We start from the raw sequence: 27,527 nt of genomic DNA, 5'->3' as shown, positions 1-27,527 counted from the left end.
CTGGTAGCTGGAGGTTGCAGTGAGCTGAGATCACACCATTTCACTCCAGCCTGGGTGACAGAACCAAACACCATCTCAAGAAAAGAAAAAAAAAGTGTCACGTTGGGTGTGGTAGCTCACGCCTGTAATCCCAGAATTCTGGGAGGCCAAGGAGGGTGAATCACAAGGTCAGGAGTTCGAAACCAGCCTGGCAAACATAGTGAAACCCTGTCTCTACTAAAAATACAAGAATTAGCCAGGCATGGTGGCATCTGCCTGTAATCCCAGCTACCTGGGAGGCTGAGGCAGAAAAATTGCTTGAACCTGGGAGGCAGAGTTTGCACTGAGCCAAATCATGCCACTGCACTCCAGCCTAGGAGATACGAGACTCCATCTCTCTCTCTCTCTCTCTCTCTCTCTCTCTCTTTCTCTCACACACACACACACACACACACACACACACACACACACAAAGTAGCCAGGTGTGGTGGTGCATGCATATAATCCCAGCTACTCAGGAGGCTGAAGCGAATTGTTGAACCCAGTAGGTGGAGGTTGCAGTGAGCTGAGATGGCACCAAGGCACTCCAGCCAGGGTGACAGAGCAAAACTCCACCTCAAAAAATAAAAATAAACAAATAAATGCAAATATCATGTATAAGGGTTGATCTTCAAGAAATTTACTTTCCCCGAGGTGGGTGGATCACCTGAGGTCAGGAGTTTGAGACCAGCATGACCAATATGGTGAAACCCCACATCTATTAAAAACACAAAAATTAGGTGGGCATGGTGGCAGGGCTTGTAATCCCAAGCTACTCAAGAGGCTGTGGCAGGAAAACTGCTTGAACCTGGTAGGCGGAGGTTGCAGAGATCACATGATTGCACTCCAGCCTGGGCAACAAGAGCAAAACTCCATCTCAAAAAAAAAAGAGAGAGAGAGAAAAAGAAAAGAAAAAAAATTAACTTTCCCACCAGGAGTAACCAGGAAGCAGATCAGTATTAAATTTGCCAATACCTCAATTTGGACTATTCAAACTGTTAGCATTTTAGAGGGACGAAGCTCATCAAGGGTCTGAGAGTAAAAGAAACAGCCATCGGTAGGAAATTATCCTTAATTTCTGGAAGTTCAATCTGAATATTCAGAATTATCCGGGCAAGTCATTGCTTGCCACCAATTCAGCAAACTGCAATTTTAAATTAGCATAAAAATTAGCACAGGTAGTAGAAATTAAGAGAGGAAATGAGGGAGGGGAGCATCATATACTGGGGTCTGTTGGAGGGAAATAGGGGAGGGACAGCAGGGGTAGGGAGTTGGGGAGAGATAGCATAGGAAGAAATGCCAGATATAGGTGAAGGGGAGGAAGGCAGCAAATCACACTACCATGTGTGTACCTATGCAACAATCTTGCATGTTCTTCACATGTACCCCAAAACCTAAAATGCAATAAAAAAAAATTTAAAAAAAAGAAGAGAAGAAATGAAACATACTAAATGGGGAACCTGTTCTATACAGTTCAAGCTCATGAGCCCTAAATAGAACCTAATATACAATATCACTTTCACAAATTTGGTTTATTATGAATAATTGTTATTTTAAGTACTAATTATTTATTACTATTATTTTTTTTTTTATTTTTATTGTATTTATTTACTGATTGATTGATAGGATTTTGCTGTGTCACCCAGGCTGGAGTGCAGTGGGACAATCATAGATCACTGTGACCTCGAACTCTTGGGCTCAAGCAATCCTCCCACCTCAGCCTTCCAAGTAACTGGTATTACAGGTGCTCACAACCATGCCCAGCTAATTTTTAATAAAATTTTTGTAGAGCTGGGATTCTGTCATATTGCCCAGGTTGGTTTCAAACTCCTGGCCTCAAGCCATCCTCCTGCCTTGGCCTCCCAAAGTGCTGGGATTACAGGCATGAGCCACTAAACCCAGCCTGTTTTTATTACTTTTTTCTTTTTCCACCTATATTTCAGAAGATGCCTGTTTTTATTACTTAAGATGTGATTTTATTTTTTAAGTTGACCAAAAATTAGTGGTATGCTTCTATATTCTTTGTGTTCCAAGAATACTGAAGATTGAGATACAATGGGATAATATTTAACAGCTTGTCTCTGAAGTCAGATTGCCTGAATTCAAATCCTACTCTGATACTTACTTAAGAATCCTCATTTCTTGGCCAGGCACACTGGCTCATGCCTGTAATCCCAGCACTTTGGAAGGCCAAGGCAGGTGGATCATGAGACCAGGGGTTCAAGACCAGTCTGGCCAAGACGGTGAAATGCTGTCTCTACTAAAAATACAGAAATTAGCTTGGCATAGTGGCAGGCACCTGTAATCCCAGCTTCTCTGGAGGCTGAGACAGAGAACTGCTTGAACCCGGCAGGCGGAGGTTGCTGTGAACCAAGATCATGCCACTGCACTCTAGCCTGGGTGACAGAGAGAGACTCCATCTCAAAAATAAAATAAAATAAATCCTCATTTCTCTTTTATAAAACAGTAATTGTGAGGAGTAAAACATATACAGCATGAAAATACCTTAACACATTGTCTTACAAATAAGTATGAATAAATAATAACTATTTGTAAGTATTCTTTGAGGTTCACATCTCTTGGCATTCATGCCCTTGCATAGCCTTCCCACACTGAATACGGCTGACTTGTATAACCAGGACACTGCAGAAATGACCAAGTAGAATTTCTGGGGCTAAGTCACAAAAGACACTGTGACTTTCACCTTGTTTACTCCTGGATCACTCACTCTGGGTGAAGCCAGCTCTTATGTCATGAGGACACTCAAGCAGCTCCATGAGCCATCTTGGAAGAAAATGTTCCAGCTGAGTCAAGCCTTCAGGTAACTGCGGCCTCAGTTAATATTTTAGTTGCACCTTCAGGAGAAACCAAGAACCAGAGACACCCAGCTAAGCTGCTCCCAAATTCCTGACTCACAGGAACTGTGAGAAAATAAATGTTCTGGGGTAGTTTGTCACACAAAAACAGATAATAAATCTGTTTATCAAAAACATGTGAAAAGACAGTGGTTTCTGCTGTGGGAAAGAGGAATAAGACATAAAAAGGGAGAGGAATAGGAAGAGAGCTAACCTAATGAATAGAATAAATCAATGTATTCAAAATATTTTAGTCTGTCATTATTTCTTGGTTTCTAAGATCATTTAATTATCTTCTTTGTCCTTAGCTATATGCTATAAACTTTGAAATATATTTTTTGCTTTTTTTTTTTTGAGATAAAGTCTCACACCCTGTCACCCAGGCCAGAGTCCAGTGGTGCATCTTGGCTCACTACAACCTCCACCTCTCAGGCTCAAGCAATTCTTATGCCTCAGCCTCCCGAGTAGCTGGGATTACAGGCATGCACCACTATGTCCACTAATTTTTGTATTTTTAGTAAAGACAGGGTTTCACCATGCTGGCCATGCTAGTCTTGAACTCCTGGTCTCATGTGATCCGCCTACGTCAGCCTCCCAAAGTGCTGGGATTACAGGCATGAGCCACAGTGCTTAGCCAGAAATGTTTTTTTTTTCTTCATTTAAAAAATCTTCTAAGTATTCACATGTACAATTTTATTATATAATAATCTATTTACAAAAAAGTTCACTGTTGAGACACTATTCATTTCAAAGCTTCTATTATGTGCAAGGCACTGTGCTAAATGCAAGAGGAGACTACAAGATGAAGACAGACAATTCTTAACATCATGGAGCCTCAATTTCATAGGAGAAACAGACATGATGAATCCAGTAATGAATCAGAATGTAGTATACTTTCAAACATTTGTTGAATAAATACAAGAGATAAGTAATGCTGAGACTATACCTACAACTGGAAGAGTCAGAGTGGAAATGTGTCAGGAAAGCCTTCCTGTAGAGATGACTTTTAAACTGAGCCTAGACTGTGTGTGTAAAATTTCAACAGATGGAATTGAGAAGCAGGGCAGTTAAGGTAGAGAGAGTACTATGAGCAAAGTCACAACATCAAGAAGATGTATAAAATTTCCAAATCTTTTTCAGAAAATCTATTAGTAAATAATCAAGTACAACTGCATATTGAGCTTACAACAAGACATAAGCTGGAAAGGCAAATTAGAGGCAGGATATGGAGAATTCTGATTGATACAGTAACTGGTCTGGAGCCTGGATTTGAATCAGAAAGAACAGGCAGTTATCTATCACAAGCTCAATCTTTAGTAGGATTTTTTAATGCTATTCTGTTTTTGCAGATATTTGAAATGTCCTATAATTAAAGGTTTAAAACACTGAATAAATTTTCAAATCCACACCACTAACAATGCAAGGGCATGAGGGACAGACTGGAAGCAAGGAGAACCATTAGGGGCCTGACAGCATGATGATGCACAGTAGCAGAAATGTTAAAATTTGCTAGTTTGACTCGTGTGTGTGTGTGTGTGTGTGTGTGTGTGTGTGTGAGAGAGAGAGAGAGAGAGAGAGAGAGAGAGAGACTGTGCATAGGTATACACATACATATTGTCTATATGTATCTGATGTTTAAGTATGATACATACATTATAGATTAAACATAGCATATACCTTTTTGCAGCAAATATAAAATCTGAAGAAATTTTACATTTCTGATTGTTTCTTAGGTTAATACTAATATTAGATGGAGTTTCACAAGTACCAATTGATGGTGTAGGCTACAGATAGCGTGTACCAAAAGAAAATTAGGATAAGCACATTTTGATAATAATTCACATAAAAATGATCAGCACAAGAAAACAGGTCAATAGTGTACATATTCACTACAGCATATACTTTCTAAATAATAAAAGCAGCTACATTTAATTCTCAAAGGGCTGAACATAAATCTTAATCAAACCATGCTTATTTTAATTAAAAAAGTTATTTCTTTCCAGATGAGTTTCAGTAGACAAAATATGCTACTGTTTTAACATATTATACAATGCCATTACAATTTACTTTTTCATCTTATTAAGATTGTTTTTGCCGGGCGTGGTGGCTTATGTCTGTAATCCCAGTACTTTGAGAGGTTGAGGCCAAAGGATCACCTGAAGCCAGGAGTTTGATACCAGTGTGGGCAACACAGTAAGACCACATCTCCACAAAAAATTATAGAAATGAGCTGGGCATGGTGGCATAAGTCTGTAGTCCCAGCTACTTTGGAGGTTGAGGAAGGAGGACCACTTGAGCCTGGGAGGCGGAAACTGCAGTGAGCTGTGACAGTGCCACAGCACTCCACCCTGGGCAATAGAGTGAATGCAACCCTGTCTCAAAAAACTAAATAACAAAATTTTTAAATTGTTAATATTGTTTATATCTATAGTTACTTCTTTTTCATAATCCTAGTCTTGCGTTTTGTACTTTCTCCCTTTGTTGAAAAACAATTGCTAGCTAGTCTTTTAAAGGACAAGTTCTATTTTTTTTAACTTTTTTTTTCTGCTAATTCATCACTTACTATTCTTTATCTTCACCAATTACTTTTTCCAGCCTTCCTTAGGTTTGTTATTCTTGTATTAAATTATTTCGCTGAATGTTTGTTTTCATTTTCTAGTAATGAAATTCTTAGAATAATTTTACTTAGGCCAGGTGTGGTAGCTCATGCCTGTAATCCCAGCCCTTTGGGAGGCCCAGGCAGGCAGATCACCTGAGGTCAGGAGTTCAAGACAAGCCTGACCAACATGGAGAAACCCTGTCTCTATTTTTAAAAATAAATATAAAAGAATTTAAAAAGAAATAATTTTACTTGTGTCCTATATATCACTGATGTCCTTCACTGTAATTATTTTCTACTATAGTTGCTAGTTTGCAGTATCTTTAGACCTCTGACCTAAGTTTTTTCTTTTTTGAAGGACAATAATTTTACTTTTTTTTTTGTTGAGACGGAGTTTCGCTCATTACCTAGGCTGGAGTGCAATGGCGCAATCTCGGCTCACCGCAACCTCCGTCTCCTGGGTTCAGGCAATTCTCCTGCCTCAGCCTCCGGAGTAGCTGGGATTACAGGCACACGCCACCATGCCCAGCTAATTTTTTTGTATTTTTAATAGAGACGGGGTTTCACCTTGTTGATCAGGATGGTCTCGATATCTGGACCTCATGATCCACCTGCCTTGGCCTCCCAAAGTGCTGGGATTACAGGCTTGAGCCACCGCGCCCGGCAATTTTACATTTTTTAATTCAAATAATTGAGGTTTTAGTTTTGGAATTTGAAAAGGATTGGTGGTTTGGTTTCTGGCTCTCACTTTTGTTATTAACCTAAAATTTCATTGTAGAATATGTGGTTGATAATATTTCTGCTTTTAATTTTTTTCAGCATTCTTTATTTAAAATGTTTAAAAATACAACCTATTTTTTAAAATGTTCTAAGGAGAATTTTTAAAGTTTTTTTCTCTTTACAATAACAGAATAATATATTTATTACATCAGCCTTACAAATCAGATAGACGAATTATATGACTCAAATTCTTTATATTTCTTATCTCTTTGATGTGGCAAGGATTGAAAAATATTTTTAACGTCTACTATTGCTGTTAAAGTACTCCTATTACTGTCTCTCTCTTCCTCCCTGAATTTATATAGTTTCATTCTAAATACTTTTGTGCTTCATCTTTAAAAAGTAAAGATCTGTGGCTCTCTTTATATTAGCAACTATACTCTAGATTATCACAGTCTCTCTTCCTTACCTGATGTTTACTGTTAATTCAACTTTTTCTAATAATACAAATCCATTGCTTTTTTTTTGTGCTTATATTTGCTTAGTGTCTTTTTTTGACCATCCATTTATTTCCAAACCCCCTAGTAATTTTGTTCTAGTGTGTTTCTAAATACTAAGTGTATAGGTGGGTTTTGTACTTAATCTAATGTAAATCTGGCTTAATCGCCAAGCTTATGTCATGGGCCATGTTTTCTCTGAATTTCTCCTTCTTTTGCCATACGCTTATTTCACATTGAGCACCTACTATGTGCCAAGCATCATGCTTAGTGTTAGGAAGGAATACAGTGGTTAACAAAAAAAAAAATTAGCTACATATATATAATTACAAACTGTGCTGTTCATTCCTCCCAAGCTATATAATATAAATTGTGCTGTTCATTTTTTCCTACCCTATGCAATACCATGAGAGGTTCTAACAGGAGTGAGGGTAAATAAGAATCAAGAAAGATTTGGCCACACACGGTGGCTCATGCCTGTAATCCCAGCACTTTGGGAGGCCAAGATTGACTGATCACTTGAGGTCAGGAGTGTTCAAGACCAGCCTGGCCAACATGGTGAAAACCCATCTCTGCTAAAAATACAAAAATTAGCCGTATGAGCTCACTTGAACCCAGGGGGCAGAGGTTGCAGTGAGCCAAGATCATGCCATTACACTCCAGCCTGGGCAACAGTGCAAGGCTCTGTCTCAAAAAAAAAAAAAATCCATTAGATTTAAATAACACAAAGAGTGTTACAGAAACCGAAAGAAAGTTAATAAGGCTCGAGAATACTGGAGGAGGAAAACAAACAAACAAAAAGAATATTGAATAAGGGGAAAAATTAAATGAGATAAAACTTGAAAGTTAGGTAGACCCCAGGCTACTAGGGCTCTATGAGCCATGTTAAAGAATCTAGACTTTGGCCAAGCATCGTGCCACATACCTGAAATCCAAAGTGTAGACACTTTGGGAAACTAAGACCAGAGGATCTCCTGAGCCCAGAGATCAAGACCAGCCTGGGCAACACAGCAAGACCTCATCTACACACACACACACACACACACACACACTCACTCACTTAGCTGAGAATGGCGGCACATGCCTGTGGGCCCAGCTCCTCACAAGGCTGAGGTGGTAGGATCACTTGAGCCTGGGAGGTCAAGTCTGTAGTTAGCTGTGATCGTGCCACTGCACTCTAGCCTGGGCAACACAGTGAGACCCTGTCTCAAACAAAACAAAACAATACAACCTGGATTTTATTCTAGGTACAATAAGTACCTTGAAATACTTTTAAGGAGATAAATGACTTTGATTATATTTTGATTTTTGAAACACATATGGAATTCGAGAGACTAAGTAGCACACAATATGGTAGCCCAGAAAAGAAATGGTGGCTTGGGGTAGCTGACAAATGGTAGAGATAGCAAGGAATGGATTTAGGCCGGGTGTGGTGGCTCACACCTGTAATCCAAGCACTTTGGAGGTCAAGGTGGGCGGATCACCTGAGGTCGGGAGTTCAAGACCAGCCTGACCAACATAGTGAAACCCCGTCTTTAAAAAAAAAAGAAGTAAATGGATTTAAAGATTTTAATCAAGGTACTACTATCAGTTTTCCTCTTCCCCCACCCAATTTTGGAGTTACGTAGTTTACTTCTAGTTTTTTGCATAGTTACTTTTTTTTTTTGAGACAGAGTCTCACTTTGTCGCCAGGCTGGAGTGCAGTGGCATAATCTCAGCTCACTGCAACCTCCACCTCCAAGGTTCAAGCAATTCTCCTGCTTTAGTCTCTTGAGTAGCTGAGACTACAGGCGCATGCCACCACGCCCAGCTAATTTTTGTATTTTTAGTAGAGATGGGGTTTCACCGTGTTGGCCAGGATGGTCTTGATCTCTTGACCCTATAATCTGCCCGCCTCGGCCTCCCAAAGTGCTAGGATTACAGGCTTGAGCCACTGCGCTGGGCCTGCAAAGTTACTTTTAAACATACAATCAGTATGTTTAAAAATAATATACTGCAAAGTTACTTTTAGACATATAGTCAGCATGTTACTTTTAAACATGTAGTCAGTATGTTTACTTCTAGTTCTTTGCAAAGTTACTCTGAAACATACAGTCATGCTGCATAACAACGTTTTGGTCAACAACAAATCACATATGTGACAGTGGTTCCCTAAGATAATGAAGCTGACAAATTCTTATCACCTAGTGAAGTAGCTGTCATAACATCACATAATACTCATGTGTTTGTGGCGATGTAAACAAACCTACTGTGCTGCCTGTCAGATAAAAGTATAGCGCATACCGGCTGGGTACAGTGACTCACACCTGTAATCCCAGCACTTTGGGAGGCCGAAGCAGACAGATCACTTGAGACCAGGAGTTTGAGATCAGCCTTGCCAACATGGTGAAACCCTGTCTCTCCTAAAAACACAAAAATTAGCTGGGTGTGGTGGTGCATACCTGTAATCCCAGCTACTAAGGAGGCTGAGGCAGGAGAATTGCTTAAACTGGAAGGCGGAGGCAGCAGTGGGCCAAGATCGCACTGCTGCACTCCAGCCTGGGCAACAGAGTGAATGAGACTCCCTCTCAAAAAAAAAAAAGCATAGCACATACAATTATGTATAGTCCATAAAACTTGATGAAGATAATAAATAACTGTTACTAGTTTATGTGTTTACTATTTTTTATCACTATTTTAGAATGTATTCCTTGGAATTTATAACTGTAAACAGCCTCATGCAGGCCCTTCATTAGGTATTCCAGAAGGTATCGTTGGTTTGGTTTTTTGTTGAGACAGGATCTCACTCTGTCACTCAGACTGGAGTGCAATGGTAAAATCCTGATTCACTACAGCTGCCTTGACCTCCTGAGCTCAAGTGATCTCCCACCTCAGCCTCCTGAGTAGCTGGGACTACAGATGTGTGAACACCCGGCTAATTTTATTGTATTTTTTGTAGAGACGGTTTCACCCTGTTTCCCAGACTGGTTTCCAACTCCTGGGCTCAAGCGTACTGCCTGCATCAGCCTCCCAAAGGGCTAGGATTACAGGCATAAGCCACCACACCTAACCAGCCATTGTTACCACAGGAGATGACAACTCCATGCATGTTATTACTCTTGTAGATCTTCCAGCGAGATAAGACAGAAGAAGACGACAGTGACACTGATGATCCTGACTCTGTATGCCTAGGCTAATGTATGTGTTTGTGTCTTCATTGTTAACAAACAATTTAAAAAGTAATAAAGTAAAAAATTTTTGAATAGAGAAAGCACGCAGAATAAGGATATAAAGAAAAAAAATACTTGTATTTTTGTACTGCTGTATAGTAAGTTTGCATTTTAAGCCAAGTGTCACTACAAAAGTGAAAAAGTTAAAAAATTAATATAGTTTATAAAGTAAAAACATTAAATTAAGCTAAGGTTAATTTATTACTAAAGAAACAAAATTTTAAAAATAAATTTAACATAGCCTAAGTGTACAGTGTTTATAAAATCTACAGTAGCATATAGTAATTTCCTAGGCCTTCACATTCATTCACTACTCACTCAGTGACTCACCCAGGGCAACTTCCAGTGCTGCAAGCTCTATGCAAAAAGTTGTAAGATAAAATAAATCTAGACCAGCCAGGTGTGGTGGCTCACGCCTGTAATCCCACCACTTTGGGAGGCCAAAACAGGAAGATCACCTGAGGTCAGGAGTTCAACACCAGTGTGGCCAACATGGTGAAAAACCCATCTCTACTAAAAATACAAAAATCAACCAGGTGTGGTGGCAGACACCTGTAATCCCAGCTACTCTGGAGGCTGAGGCAGGAGAGTCACCTGAACCCAAGAAACAGAGGTTGCAGTGAGCCCAGATCATGCCACTGCACTCCAGCCTGAATGACAGAGTGAGACTTCATCTCAAAATAAATAAATAAATCTAAGCCATTCTTATATATCTAATTATGTCCTATAATAAAACTCTAAATGAGTAACAAAAATTTTTTGGTGTTGTACAGTCATTCAGTCAAATATTTAATAAACATTTGTTAAATACTACCTATCGTCCAGGCCCTATATTACAGAATATACAGAAATATTCCCTAATGAAATATACATTCCAGTAAAAATAGGCAAACATACATAAGTTCAACTTTGCATATGTTAAGTTTGAAGTGTCTAGAAGACATGCAAATGGAGCTGTCTAAATAACTCCCTAATAGTTCACATGTAAATAAATGAGATGCTCATGCCTAACTTACTGAAAACATGGTACAGATATATATCAAACATGTATACACTGAACATAAAGATCTCCTAAACTCCAATATTAGTTAAAATACTACACCAAAAGGTAGTTTTAATATGACAGACATGGTTTCAGTGTGAGAAAGGGAAGAATACACAAGCAATCAAAGTACATCCACTAAGTGCTATTATACGAGAAGTCCAAAACGGATAAAAAAAAAAATCTAAGTCCAAAATGGATAAAGGGAGAGAGAAAAACTTCTGGCTAGATGTCCAAGTTCTCTGTAAATGAGGAGCAATATCCAGCAAAGTATTAAAGGTTTGACTCATGAATGAATCTAATCAATGAATATAATATTTTAGCTGGCAATATACTATCAAGTAAAGCACAGATTACTGACAAATTTTAATACCTTAAGAATTAAACTATGGCATTAAATATAACTTCAACTTAAAATAACATACAGGAAACAAATGCCGAATGCTAAAACAAGATTTCTAAAACATATTACCAGAATTAAAGAAATAAAAGGTAAGTGAATACTGAAACAGGCCAGGGAAAAAAAGTATCTTATTAGGGATAGTCCCCTAGTAGAAGCTTAGAGGATGAACAAGAGTTGAAAGGATGAAAACAATATTCTGTACAATAGAAACCACACAGGTTCAGAGTTAACAATTATTAAAAGAGCTTAGAGGAATGAGTCATCCATTCAATAAATATTTACAATATACCTATTTTATGAGGGGCATTAGAAATCAAAGGTAAAGACACAGTTCTCCCCTCAAAAAGGCTATCGAACACTGCAGACAACAGACTATGAAACCAGTTACAGTGTGTTGAGACTGGGTTAGATTCAGGCAGCTATGGAATACAGAGGATGGGTACCTAAACAGATCCTACAGGAGCACAGAAGGCTTTCTGAAGCTTTCTGAATGACACATAAATTAAGACTGAAATGAACGGGAATTAACTAAACTGGTACTGGGAAGTAGTGGCAGGCAGGGGGTGCAAGAGCAGAGACAGAGAATGGGAGGACAAGTCCCAGAGGAGGGGTTCACACCTATAATCCCAGCATTTTGGGAGGCCGAGGTGGGTAGATCACCTGAGGTCAGGAGTTGGAGATCAGCCTGGCCAACATGGTGAAACCCCATCTCTACTAAAGACACAAAAATTAGCCAGACGTGGTGGCACATGCCTGTAAATCCCAGCTACTCAGGAGGCTGAGGCAGGAGAATTGCTTGAGCCCAGGAGGTGATTGCAGTGAGCCTAGATCGCGCCACTGCACTCCAGCCTGGATGACACAGCAAGACTCTGTCTCAAAAAATAAAAATTAAAAAAAAAAGAGAGAGAATGGGAGGACAGGCAAAACAGCACCCAGAGATTAGAGTGCATGTATAGGCCAGAAAGAGAAAAGCACACCTATAAGCGGGTGGAGAATATGGCTGTGACATAACTTTATACAGGTGAATGTAAAGAGGTAAGGCTGAAGAAATAAACAGAAACCAGAGAATGAAACAATTTGAAAGCCATGTTAAGGAGTGTGGACCGTGTTAAAGAGGATGTCCTAGGCTGGGTGCTCACACCTGTAATCCCAGCAGTTTGAGAGGCAGAGGTGGGTGGATCACCTGAGGTCGAGAGTCTGAGACCAGCCTGACCAAAATGGAGAAACCCCATCTCTCCTAAAAATACTAAATTTTTTAGTAGAGGCGCATGGTGGCGCATGCCTGTAATCCCAGCTACTCAGAAGGCTGAGGCAGGAGGTATTGCTTGAACCTGGGTAACAAAAAAGGTGTCCCTTTGGCTATACCAGAAGTTTCACGACAAAGAAAAGAAAGTTTGTAGTAGTGAGGGACCAGATTATCTAGAACAAGGTTGCAAGCTGTATTATCTACAGACTAGGTAAATAACAAAAAGGAATAAAGAGGACCAGGTGTAAGAAAAATCGAAGAGGAACAGGGACTGCTGTTGAAAGCAAAAGCCCCAACTAAATGGTGCAAACTGTTGCAATGAACGAAGGTAGTTGTGTTGCTAGATCTTATTTTTTAAAAAATAAGATGAAAATTAAAAATTCCAAGAGGAAGCTCTTGATTTTTAATGACAGCAATTAAATTTCTTTGAAACATGATGCAGGCCAACATTGAGGGGACTAAACAAGACTATGAGCAAACCGATACCACCCATCACTTGTCCCTACTGAATTTCAGTCATCTGAAGCTCAAAGACAAAGCTGATGAGTCTGACTTGACCTCAAGGCAGCGGAAATTTAAACTAAAATTGTGTTTGAGATTCTGCAGGAATAGAGGTGGTGTAAAAAAGAGGTAGGCTAAGAATAGACACTCAGAATGCGTATAAAAATTAAACAATAATAAACTTAAGAAAATAGTTTAGCAGGGCATAGTGGCACATGCCTGTTATCCCAGCTACTGGGGAGGCTGAAGCAGAAGAATCGCTTGAACCCAGGAGGCGGAGGCTACAGTAAGCTGAGATCGTGCCATTGCACTCCAGCCTGGGCAACAAGAGTAAAACTCCGTCTCAAAAAAAAGAAAACAGGTAATCCCCAAAACCTCAAAATCTTAACATTTATATATTCAGAGTCCAATTAATCTTATCTTACAAGAATAAAGTCTGAGAGTATTTGAAATAAATTATAGAAAATTCTGCTGCAATTGGGATATATGGATAACTAGATTAGAAATTACAGAATCATTTACTGAAAGTAATCTTCTAAACCGTCCCTCATCTAGGAAAGATGAAAGCAACAGACTATCAAAATATTAAGTCACATATGTTATACCTTAGATATGGCTCTGCTTTTCAATATGTTCACTCTCTAATAGTATCTACTAGAGAAAAAAATAGAAAAAAAATATGTTGATTTGAAAACCCCTAAGCAATTAGTAGCTAGGGAAGTATATCCAATCCCCATAAAGTGAAATGTTGGGCCTCACCTTATGAATAAATAAGTCATCATGTAAGGAATCCTTCTGGTTCACAGCAATAACTTTAAAGCAAAAAAAGGAGAGGTTAGTGATCTTTCCTTAGAGAGATGATTATAATTATAATCCTACCTACTCTAGCCCATGTAGAGGGTCTAATATTCTGATAAAAAGCAGAGCCAATATTCTGATTAAAAGCGTATCAAAATGAAGCCAGGCACAGTGGCTCATGCCTATAATCCCAGCACTTTGCAAGGCTGAGACAGGCAGATCACTCTGAGCTCAGGAGTTTGAGACCAGTCTGGGCAACACAGCAAAACTCTGTCTCTACAAAAAAACTACAATAATTAGCCAAGTGTTGATGGCTCATGTCTATAATTCTAGCTACTTGGAAGGCTGAGGTAGAAGAATGGCTTGAGCCAAGAAAGGGAGGTTGCAGAGAGCTGAGATTGCATCACTGCACTCCAGCCTGGGCAACAGAGTGAGAGACCCTGTCTCAAAACAGAAGTTTATCAAACTGAAACATCACATTTTATCTAAAGAAATTAAGTAGATCTAGATCAGACAACACTTACAGAAAGTCCTAAATGCTCTGTCAAATTTAGGAATGGATAGCAGGATTTCAGACTACAAATGATTAACAGTAAAGATGAGCACCCACGAACAGGTGAAGAAATAAAAGAAGAAAAGATAGCTAAGGCACCTTTATTGAAGAGTAACAGAATTATATAACAACAAAGTTTTTTCAAATGCTCTAAGTCTGTGCTGTTCAACACAGGAACTACATGTGGGTACTGAGTACTTAAAATGTGGCTAGTTCAGCCGGGCACAGTAGCTCAAGCCTGTAATCCCAGCACCTTGGGAGGCTGAATTGGGCAGACCACCTGAGACTGGGTGACCAGTCAAGACTAGCCTGACCAACATGAAGAAATCCCATCTCTAGTAAAAATGCAAAATTGGCCAGGCATGGTGGCACATGCCTGTAATCCCAGCTACTCAGGAGGCTAAGGCAGGAGAATCACTTGAACCCAGGAGGCGGAGGTTGCAGTGAGCCGAGATCATGCCAGCGCATGCCAGCCTTGGAAACGAGTGAAACTACATCTTGAAAAAGAAAAAAAAAAAAGAAAGAAAAAGAAGTGCTATCTTCATCAGTATTTCACTGCCTGTTTCCTGTTCTCCAAATCAAGACATTCCCTCATCCTATTTGTATTTGGAAGAATAGTGACAAGGAAGGAAAAAGATTTGCATTTATCAACTGAAACAAAATTGTTTTCCTCGTCTCTTTCCCTGTAGAACTGAACTCCTTAAAGAGAGGCTGAAACCTATTCACCTTCCTGTCCCTAGCACCTAGTGCTTATCTGCTGCTCCACCACATCAGAACCAAGCAAATATCTTTTTCTACTCTAAACCAGTATCAAGTATAAATGAAGATTAAAACAATAAAGGTCAATCCTCCCAGTGTTTCTTTTTGCAAAAACATGCATATGCCTATATTCCATATAACTATTTTTAAAGCTACAAAGTAATATACATCATCTTTAAGGGAAAACATGCAGTTCCATAAAGCTAGTTTCCTTTCACCACAATCCCATCCAAAGGCAACCACTATCATAAATTTGGGTAAATGAAATCACATTGTACACATAAATTCTGAAATGAACTTTTCCTTATATTTATAAGGTATCTCCAAATTCATACACATCAAAAGGCAGCATGGTATAGTGGACTCTGAAGCCAGGTTAGGTTCAAATCCTAGCTTTGAATCTCAGCTCTGCTATTTACTAGCTATCAGAGTAGGTTATTTACTCCTCTTTGCTTCAGTATTCCCATATGCAAAAGGAAGATAAAGATAGTACCTCTTTCTGAATTTTCATGAGGATTACAACAATTAAGGTTCATAAAGTGCTTAAAACAACAGCTGGACATAGAAAGTACAAGGTGTTTCTTAAATTGAAAAAATACTAATTAATGATAATAGTCTAAATATAGATCTAGGTAATTCTTCATTGTATAACTATTCTATATGTTATTTATCCATGCCTTCCTACTGAGAGACATTGCTTGAAGCAGAGATCTAGTTTTCCCCCCAACTAGAAAACCAATTCAACAGTCCACTTTTTCTTTCCTTAGTGCCAGGAAATGCCATTTCTAGCCTTCACCAATGTTCCAAATACGTATGAATCCATTTCAACTCTATTCTATTAGTTTGTCTTTTCCTATACTAATACTATATTATTTCAAGTGTCATTTTTTTTATCAAACGTACTTACATACAGTAAAGCATAAAACAAATACTGAATGTACAGCTTGACTTTTAAATACATATACTCCTGTGTGATCTAGCTCAGACCAAACTATTAACATTCCTTATGCTCCAGAAGGCTCCCTCATGATCCTTCCCAATCAGTACCATGCTTCCAAGATGACACAATTCTAATCTCTATCACTATAGTTATTTCTACCTGTTTTTGAGCTTCCTATAAATGAAATCATATAATATGCATGCCTTGTGTCTCACTAATGTCATTCAACATTAAGTCTGGGAGCGATTCATGTTATGTTATGCATAGCAGTTTGTTCTTTGTATGCAGTATTTCAATCTAAATAGAGTAATTTTTATTTTTTTGAGATGAAGTGTCCTTCTTGTCTCCCATGTGCAATGGCACAATCTCGGCTCACTGCAACCTCCGCCTCCCAGGTTCAAGTGATTCTCCCACCTCAGCCTCCTGAGTAGCTGAGATTACAGATGCATGCCACCACACCCAGCTAATTTTTGTTTTTAGTAGAGATGGGGTTTACCATGTTGGCCAAGCTGCTCTTGAATGCTTGATCTCAGGTGATCCACCTGTCTGGGTCTCCCAAATTGCTGAGATTGCAGGCGTTGAGTCACCACACCCGGGGATAAATACCACAATTTAAAAATTCGTCTTGATATCCAACAGAGTAAGTTCTTTCTCATTCTTTTTCTTCTTCCAAAACTATCTTGGTTATTCTTGAACCTTTAATTTTGCACATGAAGGTCATTTTCCACACACACACATACAAAAAATCCTACTAGGATGTTTCTCTGAAACTACATAAAATTCACAAAGCAACTTTCAGTAGTATTACTAAATTTTAAATAAACTTCCCACCCAAAAATATAGTATATCCTGCCTTTTATTTATGACTAATTTTATGTCCTTTAATAAAATGTTGGGCTGTTTATATAAATTTCCTGTTAAGGAGATCTTTTTTATTTTCTAACTGGCTATCACTAATTTGAATGCTGACCTTGTATCCAGCAATGTTGAATTCTCTTATTAATACAAACAATATGTTCATTTCTTTTAAATTGTCTAGGGAAAATTTCATCTAATTTTTCTTCCTTTCCAATCCTTTTGGATTTTCTCTTTTGCTTCCCTTACTGATGGAGATATATCTCTGTCTTATACTTGGCTTTTATGAGAATGTTTCCAAAGTTTCACTATTAAGCATGATGCTTGCTATCTGAAAGGTAGCCTTTACTGTAAGAAAAAAAGCTCATTTCTGGTCATAGTTTAAGAGGGGGTTTTTAAAACATTAATGGGTACTGAGTTTAGATACTTTTACTAAATTTATCTAATTTTTTCCTAAATTTTCTTATAAATTAAATTAATACAATTTTCAAATATTGAACTATCCTTAAATTTCTATCCCAATTAAAACTGTTGTGTATGTGTTCATAAGAAGACTGAATGTAATATGTTTTTACTTGTATATTCTTTCCATTCTAGATTGCAATACTAAACTTGCCTAATAAACAGATAGGGTAACTTTGCCTCTTTTTCTGTCCTCTGAGTCAATTTGTATAAGATTGGGATTAGCTGTTCCCCAAAAGCATATCTAAAATTATAATCACAAATATCACCATTAAACTATTCCTTCATACTTGAAATGCTGAGGCTGAAGAATTGCTGAGGACAAGAGTTTGAGGTTGTAGTACACTATGATCATGCCTGTGAATAGCCATTGCACTACAGCCTCAGCAGTACAGCAAGACCCCATCTCTTAAACAACAAAAAAAAAAACCTTTTCCTTCTGACACCACTTCACACAAACTATAATGGCAATAATTTAAAAGACAGACAATAAAAAGCATTGTTGACAGTACAGAAAAATGTGAACGAACCCTTGTACACTGCTGGAGGGAAAATAAAATGACGCAGCTGCTTTGGAAAACAGTCTTGCAGTTCCTCAAAAGTTTAAACAGAGTATCACATGACCCAGTAGTTTCACTCCTAGGTATACATAATCAGCCCTCCATATCCATGGGTTCTGTATCCATGGATACAACCAATTGCAGATTGAAAATATTTGAGGGCAAAAGTTGTATCTGTACTGACTATGTACAGATTTCTTTCCCTTGTCATTATTCCCTAAGCAATACAGTACAACTATTTACACAGCACTTGGGTTATATTAGATATTATAAATAATCTAGGGATCATGTAACGCATATGAAAGAACGTACATAGGTTATATGCAAATACTGTGCCATTTTTATGCCAGAGACTTAATCATCCAAGGGAGGTCCTGGAAACAACATAGGACTATAATAGTTCACAGAAGGAATATTCACAATAACCAAAAAGTAAAAAACAATCCAAACATCCATCAACTGGTAAATGAATAAACAAAATGTGGTATATCCACATGATGATGTATTATTATTTGGCTATATAAAAAGAATAAAAGGTATTGACATATGCTACAATGTAGATGAACCTTAAAAACATGCTAAGTGAAAGAAATCAATTCCCCCCCAAAACACATATTGTATAACTCCATTTTACGAACTGTCTAGAACAGGCCAATCTATAGAAATAAAAAGTAGATTAGCAGACGACAAAGGATAGAGGGTTACGAGAAATGAAAACGTCCTAAAAATGACTACAGTAATTCTGGGAGCAACTCTGTAAAAATACTAAAACCTACTGAATTGTACACTTTAACCAAGTAAATGATATGGTATGTGATTATCTCAATAAAATTGTCACTAAAAAAAAAACCTATTCCTCTTGAAAAATTTACTACAGCTTCAATTTCTTTAATGGTTTTGTCTGTCTTGTACAAATGTGAATAAAAAATTTCCTAGAAAATAAAACTTCCTCTCATTTTAATAATTTACATACATATAACTTATTAGTGATTTCTTATAATTTTAAAAATTGCCATTATAGTTGTACTTACACCTCTTTTTAAAATTTGACTATTTGTAACATCTATTTTTCTTGGGTATTTCCAGAACCAACTGAAAATGACCAGCTTTGACTTATCATATTGTTTTTATTGTTGCTGATTCTTTTCTTGTTTTGTTTTTTGATATGGAGTCTTGCTCTGTTGCCCAGCCTGGAGTGCAGTGGCAAGATCTCCGCTCACGGCAACCTCCACCTCCTGTGTTCAAGTGATTCTCCTGCCTTAGCCTCCTGAGTAGCTGGGATTACAGGTGCCCACCACCATGCCCGGCTACTTTTTGTATTTTTAGTAGAGACGGGGTTTCATCATCTTGGCCATGCTGGTCTTGAATTCCTGACCTCAAGATCCACCCACCTTGGCCTTCCAAAGTGCTAGGATTACAGGCATGAGCCACTGCACCCAGCTGTTGCTGATTATCTTCTAGCTCATCAAATTCTATTTCACTATTATTTCTTCTTCCTTTGGCTTTACTGTCTCCTTTTTTAGTTTTTTTAAATTGAACAGCTGGCTCATTTATTTTCGATCTTTCAATCTAATACATGCATTAAAGATTATAAATTTATCCCTAAGTACCATCTTTGTGGCATACCTCAAATTTTGATACAACACTTTTGTTGTGATTTGGTTCTAATTATTTTGTAATTTCCATTTTGTTTTTTAATTCTTGTATTCTTAGTCATTTTTCCTTTAATATTTCTTCTTCACTGTTTGTTGTATGCTCTCTTCTGAAACTCCAATTAGACATATATTGGAACTGCTCAGTCTACCCTCTCTAAGTGTCGTCTTTTCTTCTACATTTTTCACCTCTGCATTTCTCTGTGCTTGTCCCGAGGAGTCCTCATTTCTTTCTTCAAATTAATAACTTCTCTCTTTAGCTGTTTCTAATCTTCTATTTTACCCATTTATTGAGTTATTTTATTACAAGCTATATTTTTCAAGATTTTAATTGGTTATTTTACATAAATATTTATTGTTTCTGAAGTAACTGTTTTTATTCAATTATAATGTAGTATGCTCTTAGTTTAAAAAAAAAAGTAACTGATGTCTGGCTGGATGTAGTGACTCACTTCTGTAATCCCAGCACTTTGGGAGGCCGAGATCGGTGGACTACCTGAGATCAGGAGTAGTCCAAGACCAGCCTGGCCAACATGGCTAAACCCCATTTCTACTAAAAATACAAAAATTAGCTGGACGCAGTGGCACATACCTGTAGTCCTAGCTACTCGCAAGGCAGAGGCTGGAGAATAGCTTGAACCTGGGAGGCAGAGGTTGCAGTGAACTGAGATGGCACCACTGCACTCCAGCCTGGACGACAGAGTGAGACTCCATTTCACAAAAAAAAAAAAAAAAGTAACTGATAAATTTTAAGCTAAAACACCTTAGGCAAAATTTTCTTTGAAAAGTTCTCCACTATAAAGTTCTTCTTTAATGACACACACACAGAAAAAATCATCACTTTTCTAGTTCTTCTGGCTGCTATTCTGCCAAATGTTATCCCACTGTGCCTACCTGCTTCAAGGCATGAAAAGTTCTATTATTCCCATTTTAGAATTAGAGAAACTGAAGCACAATAAAGTTCTTTTTAAAACACTTTCTCTCCAACTTTTTTTTTAAATTTCAAAGCCATAGACAAGTTGAAAGTACAAATGACCCATACACCTTCTACCCAGATTCAAAATTCTTAAACATTTACAACTTTTGCTTTATCTTTTTTTCTCTCTCTTCATACACATACATGCACACACCACACCCAAATATCCACACACTTTTTTTCTGAACTCACTCCTGAACTGAACATAATACTTTACTTGGAACATTTCAATTTATTTCTCCAAAGAATAAAAGCACTCTCAATGTAACAACCCTATCATTCATACCGAAGAAACTATGAGATTAAACAGAATGGTACATAAACATGCAGCAGCAGATTCAAAACTAGGATTTAAGTCATCCAACTAAATGTTCTTTATCTTGGCTTGTCTAATGATTGGACAAACTGCTTTCTGATAATTATTTAGAAGCGACAGTCTGTCAAAAAGATTTCCTTACTTCATTTCTGAAAAGAAAGAAATACTCTTCAAAGATATTCAAAGCGCAAAAATCAAGTACACTGTATTTCAATTTGTTTTCTAACACTAAGTCTTAAAGTTAAGCCATTCTGCACTCAAAACTATAACTCTCTTTTTATATGCCACAAGATAAAGTACTAATAATATTATACTAATTAGAATTTCACTATACCAGCTTTTAAAGGGAAAAATTGTTTTTAAGAAAATAATACAGTACAAATAAGATTGATGAGTCAAATGAAGCTGCTTTATACATTTTTTAAAAACTGGGGGTGGGGGGAGAAAGAAAAGAATAAAAGACTGGCAAGTGTATTCATGAATCTATGTGAAAAGCTAATGTTTCAGTGGGGATGATTTAATCTGTCATTGATGTTAGGAACTAGGTAAAATAAACTATAAAATCCTATGCTTGCTCTCAAAGAACATAAAAACCCAGATTAAGAGTTGTATATCTTCATAATGCAACATACCCATGTAAAAAATAAAATAAATAAAAATTTTTAAAAGAACTCTGTATTTTTAAAAATAGCAATATAGCCAGGTGCAGTGGTTTATGTCTCTAATCCTAGCACTTTGGGAGACCAAGGCAGGCAGATCACTTGAGGTCAGGAGTTCAAAACCAGTCTGGCCAAGATGGTGAAACCCTGTCTTTACTAAAAATACAAAAATGTTAGCCAGATAGGGTGATGTACACCTGTAATCCCAGCTACTTAGGAGGCTGAGGCAGAAGAATCACTTGAACCTGGGAGGCAGAGGCTGCAGTGAGCAGATATGATACCACTGTACTCCAGCCTAGGAGAGAGAGCAAGACTCTGTCTCAAAAAATAAAAATAAAATAAACAAAATAAAAATTTTTTAAATAGCAATACAACTTGAAGTAATATTTAAGGGCTAAACTGTATCATTCAACTAACCATAACCACAGAAATGTTTAAGATCAATCTATAGCCAAATACTAGCCAACAAGAATATTAACTAGGTGCTGTAAGGCACTCTATTAAGTAAATTCCATGATTTAACATAATCTTATAGACATCTCACTTTTCTACTGAGGAATTGGAGGTAACAAAGATGCCAGCATAAAAGGACTGATAAGCGGTAAGACTTGCCTCAACTTTAAAGTACAGAAATCAGAATGGAAAGAACGCTATCTAAAGAAAGTGAAAAAGCACAAGCCAGTGTAAATATAACTATCCAAGTAAGAACAAACAAAAGTTTCAAACTGAAGAAATTAAGGCTAGATAAACAAGATAGAACTGGGTAGCAGGAGGCCGCAAGTACCCAGCAAACAGATGAAAGTTTTGTAAAAACACCTACAAGCAGTGCACCATTACAAGCTCTTTATGTTAAAATGCCTTTTTAGAAATAGTAACCTAATAATAATGCAAAATGAGTGGGAGAGAAATGAGAAGCAAGAAACAGTCTAATTCTATAGTAACATTTACAAATAACAATTCAACAAATTATTTGGTACCTGAGGAAATCAGAGGGCTCAAACTGAACCAAATCTACCACACTTCACATCAAGTCTTTTCATTACAAACAAGGAAGCGGTGAATATAATTGCAACATATCCTAAATTATTTTTCAAATATACTTTCAATGAAGTTCAAGATACATTGGAAACTGTCATTAAGAAGTGCTAGTCAAAAAAAAGAAAAAAGCTAGTCAGGCCAGGAACAATGGCTCAAACCTGTAAACCCAACACTCTGGGAGGCCAAGGCAGGCAGATGGTTTGAGTTCATGAGTTCACGATCAGCCTGGGCAACATGGCAAAACCCCATCTCTATAAAAAATAAAACAATTACTCAAGCATGGTGGTGCGCACCTGTAGTACCAGCTACTAGGGAGCCTGAAGTGGGAGGATAGCTTATGCCTGGGAGGCAGAAGTCACAGTAAGCCAAGATCACACCACTGCACTCTAGCCTGGGTGACAGAGCCAGATTTTGTCTCAAAAAAAAAAAAAAATTAATAAACAGAAGTGCTAGTCAACTATCCTTGCTGATCAGTACTACTATGCCAAAAGAAATTCACCTGCATAAAGACATCTGCATAAATTTTACAGTATAAGTATTTACTTCAAAAAAGCAACATCATAAAGAAAGGTATACAAGAATTCAACATTTAGCTTCCCTATATTGCTTTAGAACAACTACATCATTTACCAAAGGCCAGTAAATGTATAATATTTTAGAAGCAGCTATTTTGTAAATAAGACCCTTTTTTTTTTTTTTGAGATGGAGTTTCGCTGTTGTTACCCAGACTGGAGTGAAATGACACAATCTCGGCTCACTGCAACCTCCACCTCCTGGGTTCAAGCAATTCTCCTGCCTCAGCCTCCCGAGTAGCTGGGACTACAGGCACGCACCACTATGCCCAGATAATTTTTGTATTTTTAGTAGAGATGGGGTTTCACCTTGTTGCCCAGGATGGTCTCAATCTCTTGACCTCGTGATCCACCCGCCTTGGCCTCCCAAAGTGCTGGGATTATAGGTGTGAGCCACCACGCCCGGCCAATAAGACACTTTTAAATTGTCACACTTTTTATTCATACACCCATTAATAGTTCAGTATTTATTATCAATACAATAATTTCCATAATCTACATCAAACATACAAAAAGAAGCTATCTCAAATAACTTCCTTTCTTTTCAATTAAACAAACTCCTTCTCAAGGGACAAAATTTGAGGGGAAAAAAAAATCTCAAGTTTGTGAAAACTAGATTACTTACCAGTAACTTGAGTTATCCTATTGGGTCTTTTCCCTCACAGATCCACCTCTCTTGCCCTTCTGTCCAGCATGAGAATCTTCCTGATGGGCATCCACTGGAACTGAGGGGGCATGCAGTACAGACGTATATGTAAGAAAGTTTGGGGGAGGGGATTTGGGAGATGCTAGAGACATGCTTCAGTGCACTTGCTTACCTTCCTGAAATTGGAAATTTCAACGGTTCCTTGGTCCTCGAGGCACTCACAATAACTTCAAACAATGTGGATCTGTGGAGATTACCCAATAGGAGAACTCCAGTTACTGGTAAGTGATCCAGCTTTTTCTTCTCTATCAGAATAAGAAGATTATTTAATTTTATTTGAGATTATTATTACACATAAGAACTATGGGGGAAAGCACAAATTCACTAGATAACGATAGATGCACACACCAAAGTAAATTTGTAAACAATTTGCTAAATATAATGTCAATAGAAACTTCTGCATCATCAGAAACATAAGGGAAAGAAAATCATTAGAATAGTTTCATTTTAAAATGTCTATTATAATGGCTACTATATTTTAATATACAAAATTAACCAGGCTATTTCATTTTGCTGGAACAATATTGTTACGGTTTATATTAGCACAAGAATAATTAGTCTATCAAAATCTATCATTTCTTAACAATGTTAGCCATTGTCATTAACATTCACTAGATTTTAGTATAGAAGCCACCGTGGTGGACTAAAATATGTTAGAATTCAGATAAAATGCATCAATACAATTCCCATTTTATCACTAAGTCTTTAACCAGGCTGGGCATGGTGGTTCATGCCTGTAATCCCAGCACCCTGGGAGGCCTAGGCAGGCAGATCACCTGAGATCAGGAGTTCGAGACCAACCTGGCCAATATGGTAAACCTCGTCTCTACTGAAAATACAAAAATTAGACAGGCATGGTCTAACTCTTTTTGCATGCCTGTTAATACTAGCTACTCAGGTGGCTGAGGCACAAGAACTGCTTGAACCCAGAAGGCAGAGGTTGCAGTGAGCAGAGATCGAGCCACTGCACTCCAGCCTGGATGACAGAGTGAGACTCTTGTCTCAAAAAAAAAAAAGTCAGCTGGGTGCAGGGACTCACGCCTGTGGTCCCAGCACTTTGGGAAGCCAAGGCGGGTGGATCACCTGAGGTCAGGAGTTCGAGACCAGCCTAACATGGTGAAATCCCATCTCTACTAAAAATACAAAAATTAGCTAGGCATAGTGGCGGATGCCTGTTATCTCAGCTACTCAGGAGGCTGAGACAGGAGAGTTGCCTGTACTCAGTATACAGATGTGTTTTAATACCCCTTTACCATTATGCTTCTAAATAATCACCTCCTTCCTTCAAGTAATTTATGATTTCATGATTCTTCATCCTATGGAAACAAAGTATATGGTGTTTCCTTTAAGAATAGCCTAGTAACTAACTGACCATTGAATAAATGAAAGAAAACAAAACACACAAAAAAGAATGAATAGTATAAAATGGCCTGTAAAATCATTATTCTACAAAATCAAATTCAACATGTAACTCTAACGAAAATCTTATATTTCAATCCTGTTATAAGGTCTTATTTGTATTTAATGTTGACAACACATCTGTCAAAATCTTTGCTAGACTCTTACTTATATATAAGATACAAACTGTCTTGGATGAATACATGCATTTTTCTATAAATTTGAGTTACGTGTTAACAGTAATAAATACATTCACTTTTAAATGACCCATTCAAACAGGGTCACTACACAGATCTCCATGTCCAACTGGAATAAATATCAGAAAAGGGTCATCTAGTTAACTATTCTAGTTTACTAGACTCCTAGTCACTGAAGAATAAGTACATAGCACAAAGGTCTTATATGTTTGTAGTCATAAAACAGATCAAGAAGCAATAATGCAAATATTTTATCCTAATGGTGTAAGCTAGTATAAAAGATGTCATTAAGAGACTGGGCACAGTGGCTCATGCCTGTAATCCCAGCACTTTAGGAGCCCGAGGCAGGCCTTTCTCTCACTGTCCAGATTATTTTGCTTTGGGGCAAACAAGCTGCCATGTTTTTTTGAGCCTACAGACAAGAAAAGACCACAAAGCAATAAACTGATGTCTCTGGCCAACAGCCAGAGTTCTTAGGCCTGACAACAGACATGTGAGTTAATTTAGAAGCAGGTGTTCTAAGATCAGCTGACAACTACATGAGTGAGCCTGCAAATGAATCCTTCCCCAGTTGAGCCCTAAGATAACTGCAGGGTTGTGAGAGAAAAGGTGGGGAAAAAATTATATTATTTAAATTAATCTGACCAGATTTTGAAGACTTTTATTACTTTTCAAGTCAATTCTTAATAGCCATCTCTAAAGTGAATGTATTCTGTGTAAAACTGATTTTATAAAACTGATAAATTTTTCTAATATCACAAATTTCAATTGTCTCAAGGCAATTTTAAGGTCTCATTTTCCTTCCTTAGGGAAAGTCATCCTTTTTTATTGCCAATGAATAAACAACTTTTAAAAAAAGAAATTCCTCTATTACATTTCACCATGCTCATGCAAATCATTCTGCTTTAATATATTTAATTTCATTATCATTTTAAAAGTACATATAAAACCGTAAGTACTGAAATGCCATACCTTAAAAAGTCTTCGTTGTGTGTATATTGATGACCTTTTTATGGAAATATACAGCAAGGTATTAATAACAGTAAGGCACAAACTCATTCTCTTTTATCTAATCTCAAAATATTAATGTCCCAACATCTTTCATCTAACTAGAAGAATAACCCAACTAGTCTTTTTATTTATACATTCCTGCAGCCTGCCAGTCTATTTGCCTTACAGAAGCCACAGAGCACTTCCACACTTAAACTCATTAAATGGCTGCTTGTTACACTTCCTATAATCTCAGTGTCCTATATCATTTACAACTAAATTGTGATCTGGCATTTTACCTACTTGTTCACCTTCATCCGATGCCACTTACTCTCTGCCTCACTATGCACTAGTCTTTGCTCAATGGAAAACAAACTCCTAACCAAAGGGCTTGCAACTTGCTGTTAACCATAACTTTCACAAATACCTCCTCTTATCCCTTTTTTGGAGACAGGGTCTGGCTTTCCTCAAGCTAAAGTGCAGTGGGACACAATCTCAGCTCACTGCAATCTACCTCTCTTGGGTTCAAGCTATTCTCCTACCTCAGCCTGCCAAGCAGCTGGGAAACCAGATGCATGCTACCATGCCCAGCTAATTTTTGTACTTTTTGCAGAGATGGGGTTTTGCCATGTTGCCCAGGCTGGTCTCGAACTTCTGAGCTCAAGTGATCCAATGGCCTCAGCCTCCCAAAGTGCTGGGATTACAGTTGTAAAGACACCATGCCTAGCCTTCTCTTATCCTTCAGCTTTCTGATTAAATGCTACCCACTCAGAGAAGCCTCCCCTCTTTACCTATTTCAAATAATTCCCCTGGTTGCCACAATCTGCAATGATTTTATTTGTACTTTTTGTTTGCAACTTAAATTCCATGAGGGCTGGCTGGGCACAATGGCTCACAGCTATAATCCCAGCAATTTGGGAGGCCTAGGCAAATGGATCACTTGAGGTCAAGAGTTCAAGACCAACCTGGACAACATGGTGAAACCCCTTCTTTACTAAAAATACAA

At 37.8% G+C, this 27,527-nt stretch overlaps 1 protein-coding gene across 16 annotated transcripts in view; it reads right to left on the bottom strand.

Moving 5' to 3' along the window:
• Positions 1 to 27,527, bottom strand: part of YAF2 (YY1 associated factor 2) — a 77,354-nt gene that overhangs the window by 28,370 nt on the left and 21,457 nt on the right. For 3 of the 16 annotated variants that reach the window (XM_035255791.3, XM_009003632.5, XM_078338905.1), the window contains 3 exons: positions 26,504 to 26,537; positions 25,212 to 25,252; positions 24,049 to 24,181 (listed from right to left, as the gene is read on the bottom strand). The exons of 2 other annotated variants lie outside the window; for them this stretch is intronic. In XM_035255791.3, coding sequence (XP_035111682.1) covers positions 24,049 to 24,181; positions 25,212 to 25,252; positions 26,504 to 26,537 — 208 coding nt within the window. Of the gene's footprint in view, positions 1 to 13,849; positions 13,903 to 20,261; positions 20,378 to 23,855; positions 23,956 to 24,048; positions 24,182 to 25,211; positions 25,253 to 26,503; positions 26,538 to 27,527 lie in introns of those variants that run through there. 11 more of the 16 variants (XR_008473766.2, XM_035255792.3, XM_078338909.1 and 8 more) reach the window with 10 other exon arrangements.

The sequence above is a fragment of the Callithrix jacchus genome, chromosome 9 (assembly GCF_049354715.1).
Source record: "Callithrix jacchus isolate 240 chromosome 9, calJac240_pri, whole genome shotgun sequence".
NCBI lineage: Eukaryota > Metazoa > Chordata > Mammalia > Primates > Cebidae > Callithrix > Callithrix jacchus.
The sequence above is the reverse complement of the archived record's forward strand: the minus strand, read 5'-3'. Positions and strand labels throughout refer to the sequence as shown.